Below are 23,391 nucleotides of genomic sequence, written 5' to 3'. Positions count from 1 at the left end.
GTAAGCATATGTGTATCTATGGTGATGTGTATGTAAGGTGTATGTCAACTAACGTGTGAAGTAACAGTTCTTATTTCGTTCTTGAGTTTAATAAATTTTCCTTTAACAACTAGAACATAAGGGCAATCGAGCCTCGTGGGTTCCAGTCAGTACGTTTTGGCTCCGAGAAAAACACGGGCGGGCCTAGTACTTTTCATCCGACTCTTATCGTACTACAATCCACCGGGTCCCAGATGCTCAAGGTCACGTGGCAGCAATTTAATCAAGGCGAGCTAATGCAGTGGCCACAAAGGGCCATGCATTTCTACCAGGAAAGCCTAAAAAAATTATTTACGATGATGAATCTGCACCAACTGCCCCGGCTGCATATACACTTGTGAAAAAAACTTCGTGATCGAGATCGGTCTTTCCAGTTGGTTCTCACAAGCACGTGACTGTCGCCCCGCACCCGCCCCATTGCCGCGCTTATCGAAAAAACACAACAGCAAAACGTGCCGCAAGCAAACCTAATCCGGAATATCGTTCTCTCCAGGAGGCGTACGCCTTTTTGTGACACGGTTATGCTAACCATTGGTTTATCCTGCATCCCAAGCAAGAGGTTGTTGCAGAACATGGGACGGGAGACATTATCACAGTTACGTCATAATAGCTTAACGTTTCGTTACCGACATGTCCTTATTACAGCTGAAATAGCAAGCCCCCCTCCCCCTTCGAAGGGGTGCACAGGTAAAAAAAAGTTAAGGGTTGTTGCTAAACATTTAGGGGGATGTTGCGGGGGTATGGGGGGGTCTAGATAAATCACTGGTGGTAACTGTCACATGGTGGTGGTGGTAGAAACAGCTAGTACGGCACACGCTTTCCGCGGATCCGGAGACAAAATAATATCATTAGGTATGCTGGTTGGCTAAAAGCATGTTATATAACGAAATTCCGCGTCTTTATGTCGGCACAGTTCGATGGGAAGTCGGCTCAGGACGCACATTAACCGTTGCTTGAGTTCGTCTGGGGAGTATCGAAAGAGAACAGAGCACTACATACAGATGTCTCAAAAACGTCGTAGACAGTAAGGTTATGCAATTTTCACCGAAACAACATTCATGTTCACTCAAAGTTCAAAAACCAGCAGCATGGCCCCGCGGGTAAAACCGTCCGCTCGTTGGTAGTAGTAGCCGAGGTCGTGTGGGATTGAATCCTACAACCGGCTGTGCTGTCTGAGGGTGTCCTTCTGTTTTTCGGCAGCCTTTCCAGAAGAATGTCGGCACAGTTCCCCTTGAAGTCAGGTCCCAGGGCGCACACATACCCCCTGTCACTCTCTCCTTCCTGCTGTCCTCTCTCCATCTCTTCACGTCTGTACACCGCTCATAGCCACAGTTGTTTCGCGGCGCTAACACGGAATAAAACGTCACAAAGGAATTGCAGAACTAAGCACGCTGAAGCAATACCAGTTGCATATAACCAAGGAAACGCTGGTCATTTAGGTGTATGTCATTCTCATAGTCGTCCACACGCATCATGAAAAAAGGCGGCTGGAAAACTCGAATGTCTTAATGTCTTGCGTAACAAAAATCTTCTACATGCCCTACCTTATTTTTCAGTCGTACACTCGCGAAGCTTTGCTATTCACAATACGTTTCAGGCGAGACATTCTTTCCGAGCTCCTCCAACTAAAGCCCTGCTCGGATGGGCTTTTTGACATCCGCATCGGACCCGCATCAGCGCCCAACAAATCCGCATTCGCAACGGCGGCCAACTTCTACATCGGCAAAACGCGCGTCTCCCACGGGACGCAGAGATGGTTCAGTTTCTGGACACAATATATCTAGCCAATTTTCCAGGAAATAAACATTATTTCCAGTCGGCACAAAATAGCGCAGAAAAAAGAAATAAAGATAGCAAAAACTGATGTCACCGAACTTCGTCCACACGTGCGACTTCCTTTCTCTTGTTCTGACAGTGAAAACACCGGAGTGGCATAGCCTTTGTAGTGAGGGCGTTTTGAGCATCCATGGTGCCACCAAAGTATGCACGACAGCAAGCACAAATTTAGTTGCCACGAAAGAATATACGGCACCAAGCACCGATTTTGCAGCAAGCGGAGCAGGTAGGGTTTATAGCGAGTGGAACGCAAGATCGGCGCCGAACGCGCACCTCGACTCGAGACGCCAGAAGTCCCCTCTCGCAGTCGTGCGAGCGGCTTGCGTTCACTTTGTAGTCGGTGCCTAGTGCGAAGAAAAGTGATCTTTGCCGATCCGCACCATTAACAACCGAATCTGATCCGCTCCTGATCCGGCGCCATCCGCATCGATCCGCAGATCACAACAAGCGTCCATATTCATCGGAACCCGCAAGTTTCCTGCGGATATCGGCGGATCGTGCAGGGCTTTACCTCGAACCCTTCGAGCATAAGTGTGTGAACATCTCTTCGTTTGTGTGATGAGCAAATTAGAATGGTGCAAGCGAGCTGGTGTACTGCAGAAGCAGGTAACATTTACTTGAGTTTGAGGGACACACAAGTCGAAGAGGGCAACACAAGACTCAAACCAGCAATAAAGCTTTAATGCAGAAGTCACAATGAGGAGAAGCGAACAACAGGGTGAGTGGGGAAAGGCCGGAGTGGAATATCCTTGCCTCCGGCAAAGCTTGCAACCGTAGCAGTGAAAGGCAGTCGCAAGTCAAAGGTAGAAGAAGTCATTTGGTAAACCAACGGTACAGGTTGCAGTTTAGCTTCCGCACAGGAGCTTAGTACGAAGTCCTCGAAATCCTCCTCGATAGTCCTCGATATCGATTATCAAAGAGGGCTTCCTCCACGAGACAAACGCCAAGTCAAGCGCGCGAAACGGATCCGGTGTTTACGCATAAAGTAGACAACAAGCAACCAATAGTGCCAAACAGCAGACGGGCGACTGCCGAAGCGCCCAATGAGGGATGGCGAAAGAACAACAACACAAACATAGCGAACCACGGCATCGAACTCTCCGACTTTCCCTCCCCAAAGCCAGCAGGAAAAACGGGCGGAAAAAGGAAGCGCAGGGGGAAAACGCTTTTTCTATGGTCGGCTCCTCGGGCGAGACGTCTGTGTGAGACGCCGTATACCGGTCGGGGCTTTCGTGTTTCATTTAGTTTCTGCGCATTATATGCTGACACGCGTCTACTGCGCGAACCGTTTCGCTGCAAAAGTATTTTTACATGGTGGCTGTGTGACACGAGGTGTGTCTGTCATTTTTAACTGTGTCCAATTTTCACCGTTACGCAACATGATTAAACACAAGCCGTTGCGTTGATCGTACGTTTATGCTTTTACTATTCCAAAAGAATATAGCCAACATTTTGAAGAGCACACCAATGTCACTGTAAAGCCGGCAGCTGGTGCCCATCTCGTTTATTGCTTTTCGTGTAGGACATTATTCGGAACTGTTGTGAAACAATAACTACTCATTGCACAGATCTATCTATTAGTTCCTTAGAGTACTTGGAGTACGTATACAAAAATGTATCTAAATTGATGGATCGAGTCTTTTAAGAGTAGCGTTATTAGTTCAGTGACCGGCTTTCAACTGATATGCTTAATCAGACTTACGCTTACCTATACTTTTGATACAACATGTTTTTATCGTCGGGTATCCATGCATTTTCAGACGGCGTAATTTTCTGGTTGAGGCCGACGCCTCCGACACGGGTTATAGTGCAACCACGTCACGTTATAATATGTCACGCATAGATTATTGTGTTCGCTCCTTCCGTTTTCCCAGCGATGCAAAAGTAGGAACGCTTGTTATCTCATGCGTGATTACTCCGTGCGGCACAAAGCAGGGCAGCAACACGAAAACAGGCATCAATCCACCAACCAGGCCTCCAATCACAAAATTCACAATATTTGAAAAGAAAACAACAACAACAAAAAAACGTGGTTTCGAAGAAATTACTGCCAGCGAAAGGCATCTGAAGTGAAATATGCGGTCAGTGCAAAAGACGCATGCATCGTATCCTCTATATAATTAGCAGCTACGCCTTGTCAGTGTATGAACAGCCCAGTTAAGAAAGACTGGCAAAAACGTGTTAAAAACACGAACGTTCCCGCGTACGTTTACACATGTGAACCGGAATGAATATTTTTTTCTCCGTCACATCGCTGCACTCAGCCTGACATTCCCTGCGCATCTCCAATCAAACTGCACGCATCGACAAATAACTGAAACGTGCACACAAGGGAAATCCTTCACTCTACAGGACAACCCGTTCGCTCCGCAAATATATACACGCACTCACGAGACCGCTCGTTGGGGAGATGTGCACAAGAAAATGTTCCTCCTACCGCGCCAGTCAATTTGCAACCAGGCGAGAGAGGGAAAGGTCTTCAAATTTCACGCGCTTGAGGAACGGCGAAGGGAAAATAGATAGAAAAAGTGTCTTGCCGGCAGAGACTCCCGGCGTATGCAAATGGGCCTGAATTGTGAGGGGGAACCCACCTCCTCGCCCGTCGTCAGCCGTTGAACCGGCTCCTTAGAATATAGAGACTCGTTCGTTGGTAGGCGAAAGAAAATAAATAACAAAGAAGAAAGAGTATAGATGCACGCCACACGACGCCAAAGCACTGTTGCTAGGGGCTTCAAGCTGTGCAGTGCACCGCCGTGGCGCACGTTTCAGCAGCGACTATATAGGGGTCACTGCATGGCAGTCACTTGCGTCGTGGCGCAGATCTTGTTTTCTTCGCCGTCGTCCCAGATTAGGTAACCCGATAATAAAAAATGAATTGCATTGTTGTTCACGCCCAGTGATCTTTTTTTGACTATGACGAAGATTTTTCTGTTACTTTCATTCCAGAGAAAGCTTTTTTAATTTCATTTTTTTATTGTGAATGTTGCGGCGTCTGGTTCGTTCACTTGCTGCCAATCGGCGAATCTTTCTTTTCTTTTCTTTTTTTAGAACACGAACAGCAATCTAATTGCAATCTAAAATTGGCACTCAGTACTTAGTCTAGATGCAGATACAACTGCCTAAGTTTTCGTCAAAAATATAGCTAGACGTTTCTTCGCCGGTCACAGGAAATCGAAGGAAAGGGTTATTGTCGAAGAAGACAGTGAATCTCTCCCTAGTATTTTTCTTCATCAACATCAACATCATCAACAATGAAGGCACATAGTGAGAGTGAATGCTTGTCCCCAACATGTGGCCGCCAGAACGTAAGATGGTGTAATGCTTCTTTCAAGGTCTACAACTGGTGCTCGTGTTGCTTATCACGTAACACTGAATCTAATACTTTGCTCTCCCTAACGAACTCGTGCACCCTCACCGCATCCCCATCCTTCATCCTCCTCTGTCCTCCATCCGTCCGCCCTTTCTTTGTGTTTTGTGTTTTTTGTGTTTTTTTTTTTGCTATAGTCGTGACGACGCCACATTCTGTGTGGCCAACAACGGCGAGCCTGTCCTGCCATTACCCCCCCCCCTCTCCCCCCTTGCACAAGAATATTGCGCGGCAACTTGATCAAACGTGAAGTCTTCAGACAGGACAAGATGAAATAAATATATTGTCATAATGACAAGGGTACAGGAAGGTGCTCTGCACTTTCAGGCTTGGGGGGCTCACGACAGTATAATATCTAGTTTACATACCCGTATATTGCGTAGTCATTCGCACTCGCTGTTTTTTTTTAATTATTATTATTATTAAAACAGTCTAGCTGTAACTTTATCGGCGTATCGCTATCGGTATTTTCGATCTAAACGGAAGTTGATTGACGGCATTGATAACGGTGTCAGCAAAACACCTGATTCCCGTTTTCATTGAAGATATCTTCATCTCGTTGCAGGATTCAAGTCTGCCCTGCGAGCACCAATGTGTGAATACCTACTACTCCGGAATGATATTGTAAGTCGCTATACGGGCACGTGCGTTTTGCTGTGCATCACAATAAAGCTGGGGATGGAATGTAGCACTATTTCGATCCTCCATCCATAGCCTTAAGATTATGGACTGAGCATCGCAATGGTGCTGTGCCCTACATGCCGTCGTCTGTGTCCCGTGTCGTTGGCATCTCTGGGGTGCTAGAGTTAGAAACATATAATGTTGATGTGTGCGGTATTATAGACGGAGATGCAAGAATTGCGGTTTATGTTATGACTAACGATTGAAACCTATTGCTACAGTTTTAGCACGTATCAGAAGTAGATTTTCGAATTTATTACGATAAAAATTATTATGCGATATAAATATGAATAAGTTATGTCAACAATCGAAATTTTTCGGTACGTTATCCTGCGGGAGTTGCTGCTCCTGCGCACCTGCTGTCTGTGCATAACATAGTACTGCAGTCTGCAGTACAATAATTGACGCTATCGTGTGATTAAAGATCCCTTTGGGCGTAAAATGATTATGCATACTGGAATAAAGCTTCATTGCTGGTATGGGTCTTCTCTTGTGTTATAAATAACTTTGTTTCCCCGTCCCCTCGCCTTCTAGTCAAACTCAGGGATTTGCTGCCAATAACGTCAAGTGACCTCGGTGTCAGGAAAGCTGCCGACGTGCACCCATTGTCCAATGTAAAACAATTCTGAACACGCGTTCACAGCTCTTTGAAAAGGAGGAGGACTAAGGACAAGATCGAGAAGCGAGGCGATGACTCTCAACTGTACCTCAACTGCCTAAATAAATATGTCCGTACGTATTAACAAACGTAAACACGCGCGTCAGACGGACCGAATTTGCTAATGTCGTTTAAGACGAGGAGTGCCCACTGCCCAGCAAGTCACCCTCCGGGCATATAGAAGGAGTGTGCGTGCACAGACGTGGAACTTTATCGTAGGACACATGCACGCTTCAAGATTGGCGTCAACAGAAATAGCGCATTGGAGCTACGCGGTTTTCATGTAGCGGCTACCGGAAAGTGCCGATCTGCGCAGCTGAGCTGACATGGAGGAAGTAAAGGCACGCACGGTCATAGAATATTTGTCTCCCGTAACCTGGTGTTATACAGCTTGGCGGGACAAAAGTTTACGGTACATCGTAGTGTCGCATTTCTCTGGAGCGACAACCAAACAGTTAACAGGGGCGGACACACACACTGATATATGAATAGAATAGTTTCTTATTCTGTCTCTTCCTGATATCTATAGTAGGGGGCCGCTCAGCTGAAGACATACGCCAGTTCAGTGTTCCGTAAACTTTCGTCCCAAGCTACCAAAGCGAAGTAACGGAATACCGCTACTCGCTAGTCCACAAACAGGTAGCGCAATACTAGCATCGCTGGAAATTTGAAAACGTAACGCGATACCGCTACCAAGTAAAAGTAACGTAAATACTATGCCGCTACTTTCCCGCTACCGTACCATTGTCTAGGCAACACCTTACCTTAGCCATCTCGTTGTCGAATGTGTCAAAGACTGTGCAATATTTATGTTCCCTCATATTGCCAGCAGCATAAATGATATCGCTACTATATCACATCGATCTTGACCTTGAGACGATGCGCATTTAAGACATAATTTAATACACAGACCGCTTATGCGCATTTAATTATTTTCCCCGTCAAAATGTTTCGAACACGAGACTGTTTTGCTGCAATAACTGTATTTTGTTCGAGATATCTGCGGATCCCAATCTCGAACTTTTCCGTCTGCTTACTGTCAACGGTTGATCAGTTTTCCCTGTGGTCAAGCGGCGCAACTGCCATCATAAGCGACCACTCATCGAGTCATCAATAAGTACTTACCAGGTGGTAAAACGAATGAGCGATGAGGCTATAGCAAATCGCATAGTCGACTTCCAGGCCACAGCTCAGGTCCCAGGCATATCTAGAAGCACTGTCCAGCCCATCTCGACACCATATCTTTACATGAGCAAGGTATCTGCCAGGTGATTCCTAAGATTGCTCACGCCTGATCAAAAGCGTTTTCGCTACGCCGCGTTCGGGGACAATCTCCAGCTGTTCAGCGCAGATTCCGCGGGCTTTCTTGCTAGGTTTGTGATTGTAAACGAGACCAGCGGTTGCCACTTTCAACCTCAGAAAAAAAGCCCAGTCCAAGCAGTGGAAAAACCTGCAAAATGCACGTGCACTTGAACTGATGTAGTGATGTAGTGAAACCTATAAACTGTCGTCGGAGCGATATCTTTGCGGTGCTGCTCCAGGGAAGATTTTTTTTAAAATACTCCCCCAAGGTAACATTTGTACAGTTGCTTATCGTACGAGTGCGTCACCGTCCATATGACGCTCAAAGTTGGCATATAACGCTGTGCAGGCGTTCACAATGGAGACAATGCACAACACTTATTTGGCGGGTTACAATTGAACCTCTGTATGCAATACGGGAATAAGTCGAATTATCCCCTTTTTAGTGCATAATGTAAAACCCTGGGACTAGGGAACACGAAAGGACAGACACAACACGAAGTCTCAAACACAGCTGAATTTGAGCTGTGTTTGAGACTTCGTGTTGTGTCTGTCCTTTCGTGTTCCCTAGTCTCGGGGTTTTACATTATGCATCATCTTCACCAGCTCGCTTGCTTCTTAGCCATTTTTCCATTGCCGTTTTTAGTATTTTGGTTGCAATGACATCTACATACCAGTATGTACCTGTCAAAGAAAATTTAAGACCATATTGTACGAGGGGTGTTCAAGTGAAACCGGGACATTCTGTCCCCTGAGTGTACAAATGGGTTGCGCTACTTCATTTTCGTGATTTTCTGTCGCGACAGGCCTCCGCGTTCACAACGTGGTGGTCCAAAGTTTGTGCAAAACAGAAGACACGTGCTGGACAAGATGGCCGACCACGACGTGAGCGCGCACATCGAACAGCGATTTGTCATGAAGTTTCTCGTGAGTGAAGGCGTAAAGTCATCTGAAATTCACAGAAGACTTCAGGCTCAGTATGGCCACGATACATTTAGCCGCAGCAAAGCGTTTGAGTGGTGCAAACGGTTCCGAGACGGCCGTACATCAGTGCAGGACGATCCCGGCCTCAGAGCATAGTGTCAGAGTTCCTGAGAAAATCCAGCTTGTGGAGCGCCTGATCCTCAAGGACCGACGGATTACATGTCTCGAACTGGCTCGAAAGACGGACCTTTCTGTGGGAACGTTGAACACTATCATTCATGAACACCTCCAGTTTCGGAAGCCGGGCCTCCTCACCAAAGGAGTCCTCCTCCTAGAGGACAATGCACGTCCGCATACCGCGCATCTCACGACACCCACCTTACAGGGACTTGGCTGGGAGTTGCTGCCACATCCCCCTTACAGTCCAGACCTCGCCACCAGCGATTTCCATTTCTTCGGGCCACTGAAGGCGTTCCTTGGGGGCCGCCACTTCAGCTGCGACGACGAAGTCAAGAATGTGGTCCGATCATGGCTGCTACGCGCCGGTAAGGATTTCTACGCTACTGACATCCAAGCCCTCGTGAAACGCTGGGACAAGTGCATTAGTGCAGTTGGAGATTACGTTGACAATTAAAACTAATTTCTCGCCTGTAAGTTCATTTTACTTTTGCGAAAAATGAAAAGTCCCGGTTTGACTTGAACGACTCTCATAATTTATTGACCCGATATATGTGGGTAAGAAACGGGAAATGCATGGGTCTCAATGGGATGGACAGCCAAATCATGCCCTTTTTCTACACACGCATACAAATGGTGTAGGTTATACTTTGCTACGATGCGGAAATGAACTTCGGCTTCCACTCGAAAAACATGTTATTCCTACCTCACGTGACCGTGTCAGCACTGCTGCTGAGCGTTGTATTCGAAAAAAAAAAAAAGAAAAAAAACGTGCACTATGCTAATAAGTCATATTTTGCTGTCCATACAGAACATTATTTTCAAGATTGTGCTCGTTTAGCAGCATGATAATCACGATCTAGGCTACTCCGCTGCACAAAGGTAACTTCGCCCGTCCTTGCGTCACCATGAAAGTCTCGACTCGTGAAAACCGTTTTTTCCTGCACGAAAGCCATGTGCGTGCTTTGTTGTTGTATAGAAAATGGTAGGATAGGATAGGATAGGATAGATGGGTAGGATATAGGGTCATGCTACTGTGTTTTGTTCAATTTCTGCTAAGTCAGAAACCCAGAAACAATGCTAACGGGACATGCATGTAGAGTAGAAACATGCATATATGTTTTGCATTTTGCATTTTTATTTGGAAATACTACTTGCCGCCCGTTGGAGGCCAAAGTAGGAGTGTACGAATATAGAGAAATCACGAACAGCAGCATTATACAAAGGTACAACTTCAACAATACATCTCGTGCGCACACGTTTGGATACATCTTGAAATACAAATACAAGTACAACATCCATTTCATGTATTACCACGTAAAAGACCGTTAGTGACATTTTTAACGAAGTATTTACAGGTGGGAGATAGTACAGCTTCTTCTGGCACTCTTGGACAGTGCGAAAGAAAAAAATAATATTTGTAACAATCATTTTTGGCTGGAATACATCTAAACTGGCGACTATGCGTAAATCGAGTACATCTCACAGTAATTGGTGTGACGTAGTCTTCAAGCATTATCTTTAAGTTTCCATTGACCAGAAGATAGAAAAATTTTAGTCGATTTATGTTGCGTCTAATTTTCAGTGCACTTAGCCCTGATCTAGTATACAGTGTATCTAGGGAATCATCCCTTCTGTACTTATTAAAAATAAAACGTAGTGCTTTCCTTTGTAATTTCTCAAGCCTATCTATGTTGATCTGTTTGTGGGTATCCCAAATAACGTCAGCATAATGAAGCATGAAAGTCTTGTAGGTTGTTAATTTTGTTTTCGATGTTGCATGCTTTAGCTTAGGACGTAAGTACAATAATTTCGACGAGGCTTTCTGTGAAATATATTCAATATGTTTGTTCCAGCGCAGGTCATTAATGATAACTCCGAGATATTTGAAAGAGACAACCTTTGCAAGCGCTCACCATGATAACGAAAACTGTGGAGCGTTTTTTTTTTCCTACTTATGTTCATATAGGCACATTTCTTGATGTTCAATTCCATTTGCCAGTCCCTACACCATTTCTGTATTTTCCCTAAGCAGTCATTCACACGGAGTTGGTCTTCGCTATTCCGGATTACAGAGAACAACATACAGTCATCCGCGAACAGACGGAAATTTACATCGATACTGGAAGACATATTATTAATATAGAGAAGGAACAAAAGTGGTCCCAGCACTGATCCCTGTGGAACTCCTGAATTAACAGTAACAGGGGTCGATCTGTCATCGCCAATCTGTACAAACTGTTGTCTCATATGCAAATAATTCTCAAGCCATGGACATATTTTAGAATTCGATAAAACAGATATTAATTTGTATAACAACTTCGTGTGACAAACCTTATCAAATGCTTTTGATAAGTCCAGAAAAATCACGTCAACTTGAACACCCCTAGTTAATCACTTTTGCAAAGAAATCGGTGGTGCCCAACAATTGAGTAATAGCACGCGTAGAAAGACCCCGCCGAAATCCGTGCCGGTAAATCGAAAAATGATGCACTTTCTAAATGTCCTAATAAATGATTTGACAGAATGTGCTCAAAAACCTCAGCACATGTGGATAAGAATGTAACAGGGCGATAATTGCAAACGTCAGTGGTACGACCAGAATTATGAATGGGAATCACTTTGCCCCATTTCCACTGTTGAGGAACAATCCTGGTATCAAAATATTTCTGGTAATCGAGGGCAAGGAATTTACTAACCCATTCGGCGTATCTTCTTAAGGACTCATTTGGTATACCATCAGCACCCGGTGCTTTCTTTGGATCAATATTTAATAACAGAGCAAAAATACCAGTCTCTGTAAACTCAGGATCAGACAATACCACTCTTTGAGGCAATGTGTAGTGCGGGAGGATTCCATTATCAAACGTAAAAACTCAGATGAAGTGCTGATTAAATATTTTGGCAATCTTTGTGTTGTCTTGTATAACTGTTCCATCCACAACCAATTTATCCACATTTTTCTTATCCGTTGATAGAAACCTCCAAAACTTTGACGGACAATCCGTCATAAAACGTAGTAGGGTCTCATTATGGAATTTGAATTTCTCATTCCGTATCTCGTTCCTTAAGGTGCGAGACAAAGCTGACAGATTTTGTTTATTGACGACACTAGACGATGACCGACGCAAACGGTTTATCTTCCGCTTTAGTTGTAATATATTTCTGGTAATCCAGGGGCTATTACGTCTGATTTTTTTTTTCAACGGTACATACTTGTCCAAGCACTAACGAACGATATTAACAAAATGAACCCATAGTACGTCAACCGACACATTAACATCATTGTGCAATGAAAGAAAATTATCATAATTAAGTTCTAAGCAGTCGAGTATACTTTCGTTAGAAGCATGATTAAAATTATTTGGGTTATATATTATATTTGGGTTATCCGAGGAAACTCATCTGCAATTACTTTACCAAATATTCACTTGCAGTTTTCTCGGTTTGTGATCTTTCGACTTATCCTCTTATTGCATCCTGGGGCTCAATTTCTGCAAGAGATTACTGAAGTGTTTAAAGTCTTTTCTGTGCTAGTTTCTGCATACATGTACCGGATACTAATGTATTGTTCACACTTGATGCTCTAACAAATTTGAAATCGCTACATTGACACTGTAAGCGAATGGGAGCCACTGTATATGCCCAAAGCTCTGCACGTGGGTACACGGTGATCAGTTTTCTGGCACAATGGTTTGATGTGATGGGCACCTTTATACCTGTGTCTGAAGCGATAATCTTCACAAAAGCAAAGGGGGAGGGTGCATTCCTAGCCCCGATAGAGCACTTCTTCACGGAAAGACTTGCGTAAATTGAATGCGGCTTTTTACTTACTGATCACAAAGTCACGAAAACAGGGAGCTCACAGTTTCCTATACCCTTCTTTGTTTAATGTGGCTTCTTTTACTTTTGTTGCCTTTTTTATGACAGCACGTGCGGAGATTTATTATTATTATTATTATATATTTATTTATTTATTGCTGCGGCGTGTTCAGCAAGACTGCAACGCAGCATAAAATCAGCCCGCAAAAGAACGACGAGCGCAGGTAACCTGTAGGACGCATTAAAAAAAAAAGAAAAAAAGAAGAAAAAAACTCCAGTCTTGGAAAGAGCGTATCGGAGTATGAGGGAATGAGGGAGAAGGGCCCGCCATGACGTCACCTATTCCCCTGACATGTGACTGGTGACGTAGACGGCGCAGCTCAAGCGGGGTTCTAGCAACGCGTGAGCTGAGAAGCAAGAAACGAATAAGAAACGCACGGGGGCATCCAGCCGGCCATCCACGGCTGCTTTCTTCGACTGTTCTTATAACTGGCTGGGCAGTGACAATACACTGCACATCGAACATATTTTGCATGGTGACTCCTGTTGGACAGCTTGACGAATGAGACAGGGTTTCCAGCCACGTTAAATGTCACTTCAATGCTAAAGCTTGAGTTCATTCCAATGATGCAACCGCATTCCTGGTCAACATGTAACTGAAATGGCGTGCTGGTGGTGGTGCTGGTCAAAGGGCTCGCCGTTGTCGGCCTGACATAGGTGGGCAACGTCACGACTGACGCCCAGGGAATGTGCGTCCTGGGCCGACTTCTAAGGGAACTATGCGCCGACATATGGTCTGAAAGCATCCGAGGAAAACCCAGGAAAAACCCCAATGGCGTCATTGGTCCATGTGTTGAAAGGGCCACCAATTGGGCATTTTGGATGGTACACGCTACAAAAGCGCTTATTAATTTATTTATTTCAATATACCTTCAAAGGTCCCTTGAGGGACATTACTCCTGTGAGATAACACGCTGTGGTGATGATGTGAATCAAAGCAGATATTATTGTAGTCACTTTACCTTTTGATACATGATGGCAATTTAGAAAGTTACTAATTTCTCGCCCACATTCACGTCTTTCCTTACAGAGATTGCACTTCATCCGCAATGGACAACCTGTCTAAAATATCATTGTCGAGCTCCACCCCGCGTAATACGCACGTTTTGAGCTGGGAAACCGCGGACTCCGCTTGTACACTCATCACCTCCATCGTCACCCTTGACGATGATATTTTAACACGAAATCGATACATACACTGAAAATGCGACGTTACGCCTCACGCCAACCTCTAAAACAAAATTTCACGAAAACGGGCACCGTTTTCATTAATATTATCGGTCCTTACGATTCAACATTCTCTGGGCATCAATTTCGTTGGGGGATGTGTCTGTGCTATTCATTTATTCTCGGCTTGAAACACCATCAGCCATGATTTATGCTTTCTCCCGCCTCACTCTCTTGCAGATCGAAAGCCAGAAAATGAAGCAGAAGACGACACACGATACGAGAGAGCGACCGCGCCACCTCGAAAACCTCGCCGCAGAAGAACGATGGAAGAAATAATGACGAGCCCATATTATGACAGACAACCCTTAATATCACACAGAATGGACGTCTTAACATTACGGCGAAACATACAACAAGAGGCAAACCGAGCGCGGCGAACGTATTACGAGACCGATGCATATCGCGCGAGAACAAAAAGAAAGCCCCATACGGTAAAGGCGACGACATTACTGGAAAGTGCTACGTAACAAACGAAGACGAGTTCTTTAATCCTGCTTTTTTTCTTTCTTTTTTGCAATGAAACGTGAGATAACAAGAAAAAGTGGCAACACACATACAAAAAAGAAGAAGAAGAAAAAGATAGAAGATAACCGTTTCTCTTTTCATCTCCGCTCAACCAATCGCGGAGTAGGATTCTTGAAAGCGCGAGCGTAGCAGAAGACAGATTGGTGGGGAAGCAGACGGCTCGGGACGCCACGAAAAGCAAAACAGAAGCGGGACTAAGAAAACGCGCTCTTCTCTCTCGCCTCCTTTCTTTGTCATATGTATGTGCGTGTGTGTGTACAGCAGCCCGTCTGGTTTCACAAAAAGAACGAAAATTTCGGTTAGATCAGAAGTACGTATGGCTCGTTGCATCTGGGGGTGGAAGAGAAAAAGCACAGAAAACCGCGTCTTTCGCGCATGCGCCTCGATATGCCTTCTTCTCAATTCTTGCTTCTGCATCATCTCCGAGGGATCATTTGTCAGGGAAATGTGGCACAGCAGAAACAGCGCAGCGTAAATTGAAACGGGGCTGGTCGGCGAAATTTCGATATATGCCTTCTCATTTCTGATACATTATTCTCCCTCCGAAATGTTTCACGTAGTTTTATGACACCGCATATTTCTGTGTGAGTGCGCGGTATACTTTTGTATCTCTTGTTTTCTCCAGCTTACGGAACAATGCGCTGTATTCTTGGAAGACAGAGTGCTCACTGGTGTGCATTTTGTGGGCCGCACTCCGTAGAAATGAATGGCTCTCTTTTGGGCAATGCGTTTCTGTCGGTAGACAGTTCAGTTTGGCGAAGCGTGTGGTCGTACCTTCGGAGTATATCTGAGAACCAAAAGTGCGCTGTTGTGTGATTCATGAATATCTTTTGCGGGAATATGACCTTCTTGACGTCCAATGAAGTAGGTTCGGAGAAAACGGTGGTAATTTATGGTGTGTGGCTTTTAGACATTATATGTGAAAGCTTCTTACCGATGTAAATGTGTGGCACCCTGCTTGTCTGTGTGTGTGCGTGTTTTATTTTTGTGATCGATATCATAAGTGGGCGATTCTTCCCTTGGGCTGGTTAAACATTGCCATTACCTCCTGCGGTGTCTAGTTGCATTTGGGGCCAATAGCTGTCAACATCCTTAAGCTTCAGGTTTCAATATGTACCTTATCTCGTTTTCATCACAAACGCATAAGCTTGACCAGAACTGTCTATCAGGTTTATCACAATTGGGTTTCTGCAAACTGCATGCAGTTATATTCCAGACAACCGACAAAGTACAGCAGAGGCCTGACTACCCGCTCCTTACCCATAACTGGTCTTGTCATTAGTATCTATTTACCATTAGTATCATAAGTGTCATTAGTACATTAGTATTTTCATCAGCATCTATTTGCCAACGAGTATAAGGAATCAACATATTGGTGTGGAGAGTATGTATGTGAAGAAAAAAAAAGATAACAATATGTGTTATTCGTTGTACAATATCGGTTTCTACTCTATGGACTCTGTACTCTATAGATCTATTCGTGATGTTGTGTGTGTGTGCCTCACCGTGCAAACAAACAAACAAACAAAAACACAAGTTAACTGCATCTCAGGAAGCACCTTTTCTGCACAACATTTCTCCTTCTGCTGTGCTTAGGAATATACACATGCATGATCGCAGGGCTAGCTAAAGGAATCAGCCGCAGTGGAACAGTTCTATTATTAAATGTCCCGGCTTGGTTGAATACGTCTTGGGGTTCATCTCTTATCAAGCAAAGTGCTTTGCAGTATCAGGCTTTTCAACCCGCTATTTTGTTTTTCTTTTTTTGCATGCTACTGGTTAGAAAGCAATGTTGGAGTACTTGCTTTTTCGCGCCATTTTCGCGGAACGTGGTATTATATTTGCGTGTAAGAACAATGTAACATAACATTGTAGAAAGATTGTGTGACCATGGAGAAGAGAAGTTGAACGTCCTGTTCCATTCGAGGTTACATTGTTGCATGCGTACGTATTAAATGACCGTCTACCGTCACGTCGACGTCTCACTTGTCGTTTGATGTGGTTATCATATACCAGACGGCCGTTTTTCATTCTCGACGAGCTGTCTTGACTGTGGTACACTGACCCATTGATTGATTGGCGAAAGAAAAAAAAATGGAGAAAGAAGGTGCTGGAACACTGCCTTGACAGCGTTCCACTGCGTGTTTACAATAAGTTGATAACGTACGAGGGGTGTTTCACGCATAATTCTGCAAATTCACTCAGGATGGTAGTCACAGACATTGTTCATCTTTACATCGCATGCAAAATGATGTGATGTTCAGTGATGGGCTGCCATATGACGTGATGTTGAATAACGGCCTATGATGTGACGTGATGTTGAAGATGAAGGTGAAGTTGAATTGTGTGTTTTGAAGTTGAATCCCAACCATGAGTTTTGAAGCTAAATTCGAATTATGGGTTTTCATGTTCAACGGTTGTGATGTTGATGCCGAATGATGGAATATGGTAAGATGGTCTATGTTGAAGACAGTTGAACTATTTTGTTAGTAGCGGTCAGAATAATCGCCTAAATTATACCATAATTCGTTAACTGAATCCCCAAACGTTTGAGAAAGTATCCTCAAATTACTGTGGTGCTGAACCAGATAATAATTTCGTACGAGCCAAAAATGACAGGCTACATATTTTCATCAACTTACCCCATCCTATATTGGTAAGTTGAGGACATCAAAAAATTAATGCCGGGTTTAAATTTTGCCTTGTGTTTGGGCGAGAAAGTTACAGATGGGGCAAAAAAAGGCCTCTCTGACCCCGACCACATCTGCAAAACAGCGTCTCACGTCTTTCTAAAAAGCCAAGTGCAGAACGTCAACGCGTTATTTCAAAGCCCAGACAACTACTGTGCTCACCCTGGTGTCATAGACGAGAAACAAATGTTGCTAAGAAAATGCCTCGCGAAAAACTCAAACTGTCCTCAACTTGTCCCCGTCTTCAAGTAGCCCCACTTTACGCTACATGTGTTGACTTGACTGTGACTGTGTGATGGGCTGTGAGTGAGTATTTTATGTTGAGAGACTTTCTAGCAAAGAACCGGCCTATATATGGTTGTGCCTACGTTGTGGTGTTCGTACATGCCACCTTTTTGGGTGAACCTGAGGTCGGTTGCAGAGGCCATCTCCTTGCATCCACGACAAGAAAAAAAAAAAAAAAAAAAAACAGCTGGTCGAAATTATTCGCAGTGGTGCCTTGCGGCACGTGCAGAATATCGCCACACAAATAGACTGACACACCTGACGTGTAAATCTACCCCAATTACTACCAATTCGTGGCCTTACGTCGCGAGGCAACGATCTGCGATCATGAGCGACGCCACAGTGTTCGGTGTGTGGCTTACTGTTGCTAAGCTTGTTGTAGCAATAATAATAATAATAATAATTATAATAAATGCTTTTATTTTCTTGTGCTCACCAACAGCATTTGCCTTTCTGGTAATGCACACTAGACACAAAAAGGTGAAGCACGTAAATAGGTTAATTGAAAGGGTCAGGAGGTTGGCTCATTTGACTAACAAGCTCTTTAAAATTGCCCATACGCTGACTGAGTATCTCAATATAAGACAAATTGCAATTGTAAAAGATCTGAAGCCGCGACATTGGTGCAATATCACTGACCGTGAAAGGATAAAATATCATATTGGTTCTGGCTTTTCTGGGTAGGGCATGGTAATTGATAGCAGATAACAGATGCTTACAATTAATGCAACCACTGGTCCAGCTATCTCTGTCGGTCTATTTGGCAGCCCTACGCAACTTCTAAACAACATAGCGAAACGCAAGAACACAATGCAAGACATTCGTGAGAAATTCTGCTCGTCGAGTAGGGCATGGAATTTACAGCAGATAACGGATGCGGACACTGAATGCAACCACTTGCTAGTCTGTGCAGAAAAAGAAAACATGCCACACATACACCTCGCGGTTGTACCGATACTTCAGGCCCAGCATAGCGGTGCCACTACTTTCTGCTTGCAATAGCCAGTCACTGACAATATGCATATGGCAGATGGATACGTTAGACCGTTACCATGGGCGCCGCCAGGACATTTTTCAGAGGGGGGGGGGGAGGAAGCCGAATGTTTTGCATTGTCGCATAATTTTTGCGCTTGCAACTACATTGTCTTGGCTCAAAAACCCTACGTTTCTGGAAGCTGGGGGGGGGGGGGGTGCGTGACGTCGCCCATGGGTAAGATGTAATAGATAATATGGGATAAGAGTAGCGGAACATTCTTCGTCTGTGGAGTTGGAGGATCACTCTTGCAGGTGCAACGTTACTGGTGCTCCCCACTCTAATGGTTCGTTTCACATATATAACAAAATAGTAATATCGGCAACAGTTAAAATCAATCCGAAATCGATGGGGGAAAATTCTTCCGTGCGTCGGAAGCACCGGTTGAGTCACCAAGAAGCAAGGCACCCCACGTTAAGCACGTTTAGCCCGAAGACGCGTGTTCCGAATGTTGCGGACGTCACCGGAAAATAGAACACCCACATGTCCCAATCAAGCATTCTAGAATGAAATAGCGCAAGGCTTATAGACTAGCTAGATCGAATGTTTCTTGTTCATGTCACAGACCTTCCGGCTTGTTCTTTTATTACCTCAGAACCCGAAAGACACAGCGCCTCCCAGTAACATTTGTGCTGTACGGGCCACGAAATTACAAGATGGCGGTTGAAGCTGTCTCTTCTCAAAAAAACGTAAAAGTTGCTCCTGAGAGCCTCCATTGATTTCCCACTTCCGCTGCCGCTTTGACAGCCTAATAGTTTACACTGGCAACCCATCTATAAATACACAGCCGGGGCTGCCTTCTCCTGCTTCACATCCCCCGTGACTGTCTTCGCCTCCTTGCTTCACTCTTTCCACGATAACCCGCGAAATCAGACGGGGAGAAGCGAACGGGCTCAGCAGACCCTCCGTGCAACAGACCTTGTCCTTGAATCCGAGCGACTAGTAGGGTGCTCTTTCTCACCTCTGTCTATCCAGGACGGGATTCTCTTTTTCTTCATGCCTTTTCTTTTTCTGTTTTGTAAGAAACTGCAAGGAAAACCACGGCGCCTGGTCCCAACTTTGTGTGTGTTTGCGTCGCGAAGCAACTGTGACTATGAGCGGCGTGTAGACGTGGACAGATGGAGAGAGGACATCAGAAAAGAGTAGGAGGAGGTGGGGATTAATGTGCGTCCTGGGCCGACTTCTGGGGAAACTGTGCGACATTCGTCTGGAAAGTCTTCGGAAAACCCTGGGAAGACCTGAGACAGCACAGCCGGTGCCAGGATTCGAACCCGTGCCACCTCCCAGTCTCGGCGTGGGAAGCGATCACCCTCACCACTAAATACCACGGGAGCTGGTCCCAACTTTTAGGCTTCTGCACTTTCGATAACTAGTCTAGTTCTCTGCACCTATTATTTTTTCTTTTTTTGTATAACCTGTTAGCGCCGCGAAGCAATTGTGGCAACGAACAGAGTACAGACGCGGACACACGAAGATAGGACAGCAGGAAGGAGGTATGAGATAGGGGTGTTAGTAATCCGTCTGGAATACACTGCTGAAAAACCCAGGGAAAATCACAGACAGCACCAGCCAGTGGTAGGATTCGAACCCATCACCTCCCAGTCTTCAGCGTGCACGAGCAAACGCTGCGTCCACTCGGACGTGCCGCTGGCCCTTCCGGCGGTGAAGAACGGTACGTGGGAGGAAAACTGCCTTTCTAATCGGAAACGTTTAATGATGTTCGACATTCAAGCCTTGCAATTTAGTCGACTGAATAAAATACTCCGCGAAAGCATAATCGGATGAAGGGAAAATATCCGAGATGAGAAAAATCGGCAGCTCCTCACGCGCCCCGTTTCTGGTTCTTTCTTCTCTCGCAAGATCGGCTCGCATGCCTACTCGCTTAGGAGAACAATTCCGTGATTTTTACCGCAATGCAGAAAAAAATTCTGATTTTCACCGTATCTCTCATCAGCTTCCCAATAGTTATTTTTGTTCGATGAGTAGTGTTCCGTTTGGGACGCTTATTGGTCTGCTGTACACTTTGTGATTAACGCAGATCATTGCATGTTCCGGTTTTCATTTTCTTCTCTTTCACTTTTCTTAATTTATCTGTCATTGACTTGTTAGTCAATTTTGTCGCTATTTCCAACCTAGTAGTTTCTCTATATTTCATGTCATGGGAGCTGAAGCGTAGTCGAGCCTTTCCCGACTTTTTGCCTCACAGCTACCGCACATGCACTTACAGTGGAAAATATACACGTCCCGACGGCGGAAGACTCTCCTCCGTAGTAGCATTGGAGTCTTATATTTGGGTACTTGCTTCGTTAGCAGCCTGAGAGGATCACGCAGGAAAGATACCCGGCTTCTTCCATTAAGGTAGTGAAGCTTGTGAAATGGCGTCACGTTTGGTCACATGACATCGGAAAACATATTACACCAGAGTCATAGGAGGACATGCCGTGCGTTGTTGCGGTATCGTGCAATTATGAGACGAAATTCTAAAACAAAAACAAAACGAAAACAAAACAAAAAACACACCTGCTGCCTTATTCTGCACACAGCATCACGCCTGTGACGCATCCCAATGTTTTCCCATGTCAAATGGCTCAAAGGCACTGAAAGGCTGCGCGTGACGTCATGTGCACGAGCCTCATTTCGAAACATCCTGCTCACTGGCATGACTATCGGCATGCAGCGTTGCGCTAGCCTCACCTTTCATGGTTCCTTTCACATGATTCGGGTGGTAAAAATAGGTTGAAGGCGAAATCGTTTCAACTAGTGATCAAATCGTTTGCAGAAGTTGTTTTGGCCAACGTCGCACCTTACCACAGAGGTGTGGTCAGGTGCGACGTCGTAGTATTCCAGTAGTGCGACGCGTATTGTGGGTCTGCAATAAGCCCATGCGGAAAAACGCATGTACATTTTATGTGCCAGTTCAGCTTTGTATCGCGTAAGTTGTGCAGCGATAATAGTTGTGAACCTAACGAGACCTAGTTTGCGTGGAAAATGCATGTGCATTTCATGTTCACTCTTAGAAGAAAGGGTGGAGCAGTTACACCTTTAAGGAGGCAATAGTTGTCGCATAGATTGTGTCCAAAAAAGTTGCAAAGTTCTACCTGGTACCTGGCTGCAGTCAACACAACAGATTAGCACAAATCCCAAAACAAGTTTTAGTTGCAGCTATTTTCGTTGTACACGATGTGCTCAATGTCCGTTGCAATGTCAAAAGCAATACTCCCTGAAAGTGCATTGCTTCTGTGGCTGTAATAACAGCTCTTACACACATTTTGTACTGCACCTGCAAAGAGGCGGTAACGGGCAAGGTTACCACCCTTTTACACCCCTGTTGATTTACGTGGTAACTATTGAATTTACCCCCTTTTCACACCCTTTTTTCTTAGAGTGTGCAGGTTGAGTGCTGCGCGGTATACTGTTATACGGTGACAGTATTTGCGAACCTAGGATACTTACATTGAGTTGTGAGCCTAATACGTAGGATGTTGCAAACCTTAGAGATGCAAGCATGTCGCAAGCGATGCTAGTGCGTGGTTTTGTTTTTCTGTTACCGGGAGGATGAGGGGGGCAAGTCCCGAGGTAATCGGAAGATAAATCTAATTTAATCTGGTCAAGATCAAGGTCGATTGAGGTGCTAGATACTGTGCGGAATTGCATTTTGGCCCCAAATGCAATTCCGCACAGTATCTAGCACCTCAATCAAATGTTGGACTGTATAGGTGCGGTCGCGAAGCAACGATAGTCGCCAGAGCGTACCTTATGCGGTCGTTCCTCCAGTTATCACCGCCACCACCTCTCGTTTTCACCCGACATTTGCGAAATTAAAAAACCGAGGTTATACATAGAAGGCTTAAGAAGAAGAAGAAACTATACTAAGAAAGAAGAAGCAAGCGCGAAGCGTCTTTTTAGATAGACCACAATTTCGACTTGCCCGTTCCGGAACTCACACTATTCCCCAATTTTTTTCTCAATAATTCATTTTTCCGTGCTACCAGTACACATCATGCCGTTGCTAAGATCCATTATTAAATTCATGTTTGCTGTCAGCGAATTTGGTGTGCACTGACTTAGCAAGAGGCCAGCAGCAACCGACAGGTTTATATACACAGAAAATAGTCGTTCTCCGAGAGGTCTTCATGATGCAAGGGCTATTCTCCGATCCTTCCCTATCTTCAAGAACAAAAGGATGGCTAAGCATCTCCTGGTGTCCTACTTTGGAATAATCTTTTAAAGGTAGCAAAATACGGACAGGCTGAAGGTCTGATAAAACCTTCTTTTGCGCACGGTTCCTTTTGGGTGCAGCCAAAAACATAAGACGGTTGGCTTCTTCACATCCGACCGCGCATACACACATGGACACATTCATTCTTTTAAGCTGATTAGACTGAGGCTCGACCAATATGAACTTTGCAATTTAGGACATCTTGTACATACCTTAGTGAACACTCTTCGCGTCTTCCGTATCCTTAAGTGAATGACATCCACAGTTGACAACAAGATAGATCCTTTTCAGCTCAACTCCCGTGAAGCACACGCCCTATCGAAACCCGCAATAACATGAAGCTTCAAAACATTTTGATCGTCATAGCACGCAACTACACCCGTTTCTGCCACAGCGCGCACTGCGTGAGGAGGTTGGGCGCGTGTGTACCACCCTTTTTTCCCCTCCGCTGTACAAAAGATATAACGGACATGCCGAAACCTTGAACTAACGCAGAACCCGCGAATGACATTAGAAGCGACATTCAGGGCAACATTGTGTCAT

General features: G+C 44.8%; 1 protein-coding gene and 1 long non-coding RNA gene across 4 annotated transcripts in view; one reads left to right on the top strand and one right to left on the bottom strand.

The window, feature by feature from the left end:
- The window catches only part of LOC135385209 (uncharacterized), a 281,039-nt gene extending 264,446 nt beyond the window's left edge, over window positions 1–16,593 (top strand). For all 3 annotated transcript variants that reach the window (XR_010420345.1, XR_010420346.1, XM_064614412.1), the window contains 2 exons: window positions 5,808–5,866; window positions 14,274–16,593. Coding sequence is in view for 1 of the 3 variants with exons in the window: in XM_064614412.1 (XP_064470482.1) it covers window positions 5,808–5,866; window positions 14,274–14,292 (78 nt within the window). In the remaining 2 variants the exon portion in view is untranslated. The remainder of the gene's footprint in view (window positions 1–5,807; window positions 5,867–14,273) is intronic.
- Window positions 1–23,391, bottom strand: part of LOC135385213 (uncharacterized) — a 162,111-nt gene that overhangs the window by 81,447 nt on the left and 57,273 nt on the right. The window lies entirely within an intron of this gene.

This window comes from Ornithodoros turicata, chromosome 2 (assembly GCF_037126465.1).
Source record: "Ornithodoros turicata isolate Travis chromosome 2, ASM3712646v1, whole genome shotgun sequence".
NCBI lineage: Eukaryota > Metazoa > Arthropoda > Arachnida > Ixodida > Argasidae > Ornithodoros > Ornithodoros turicata.
This window is presented reverse-complemented; position numbering and strand designations above follow the sequence as displayed.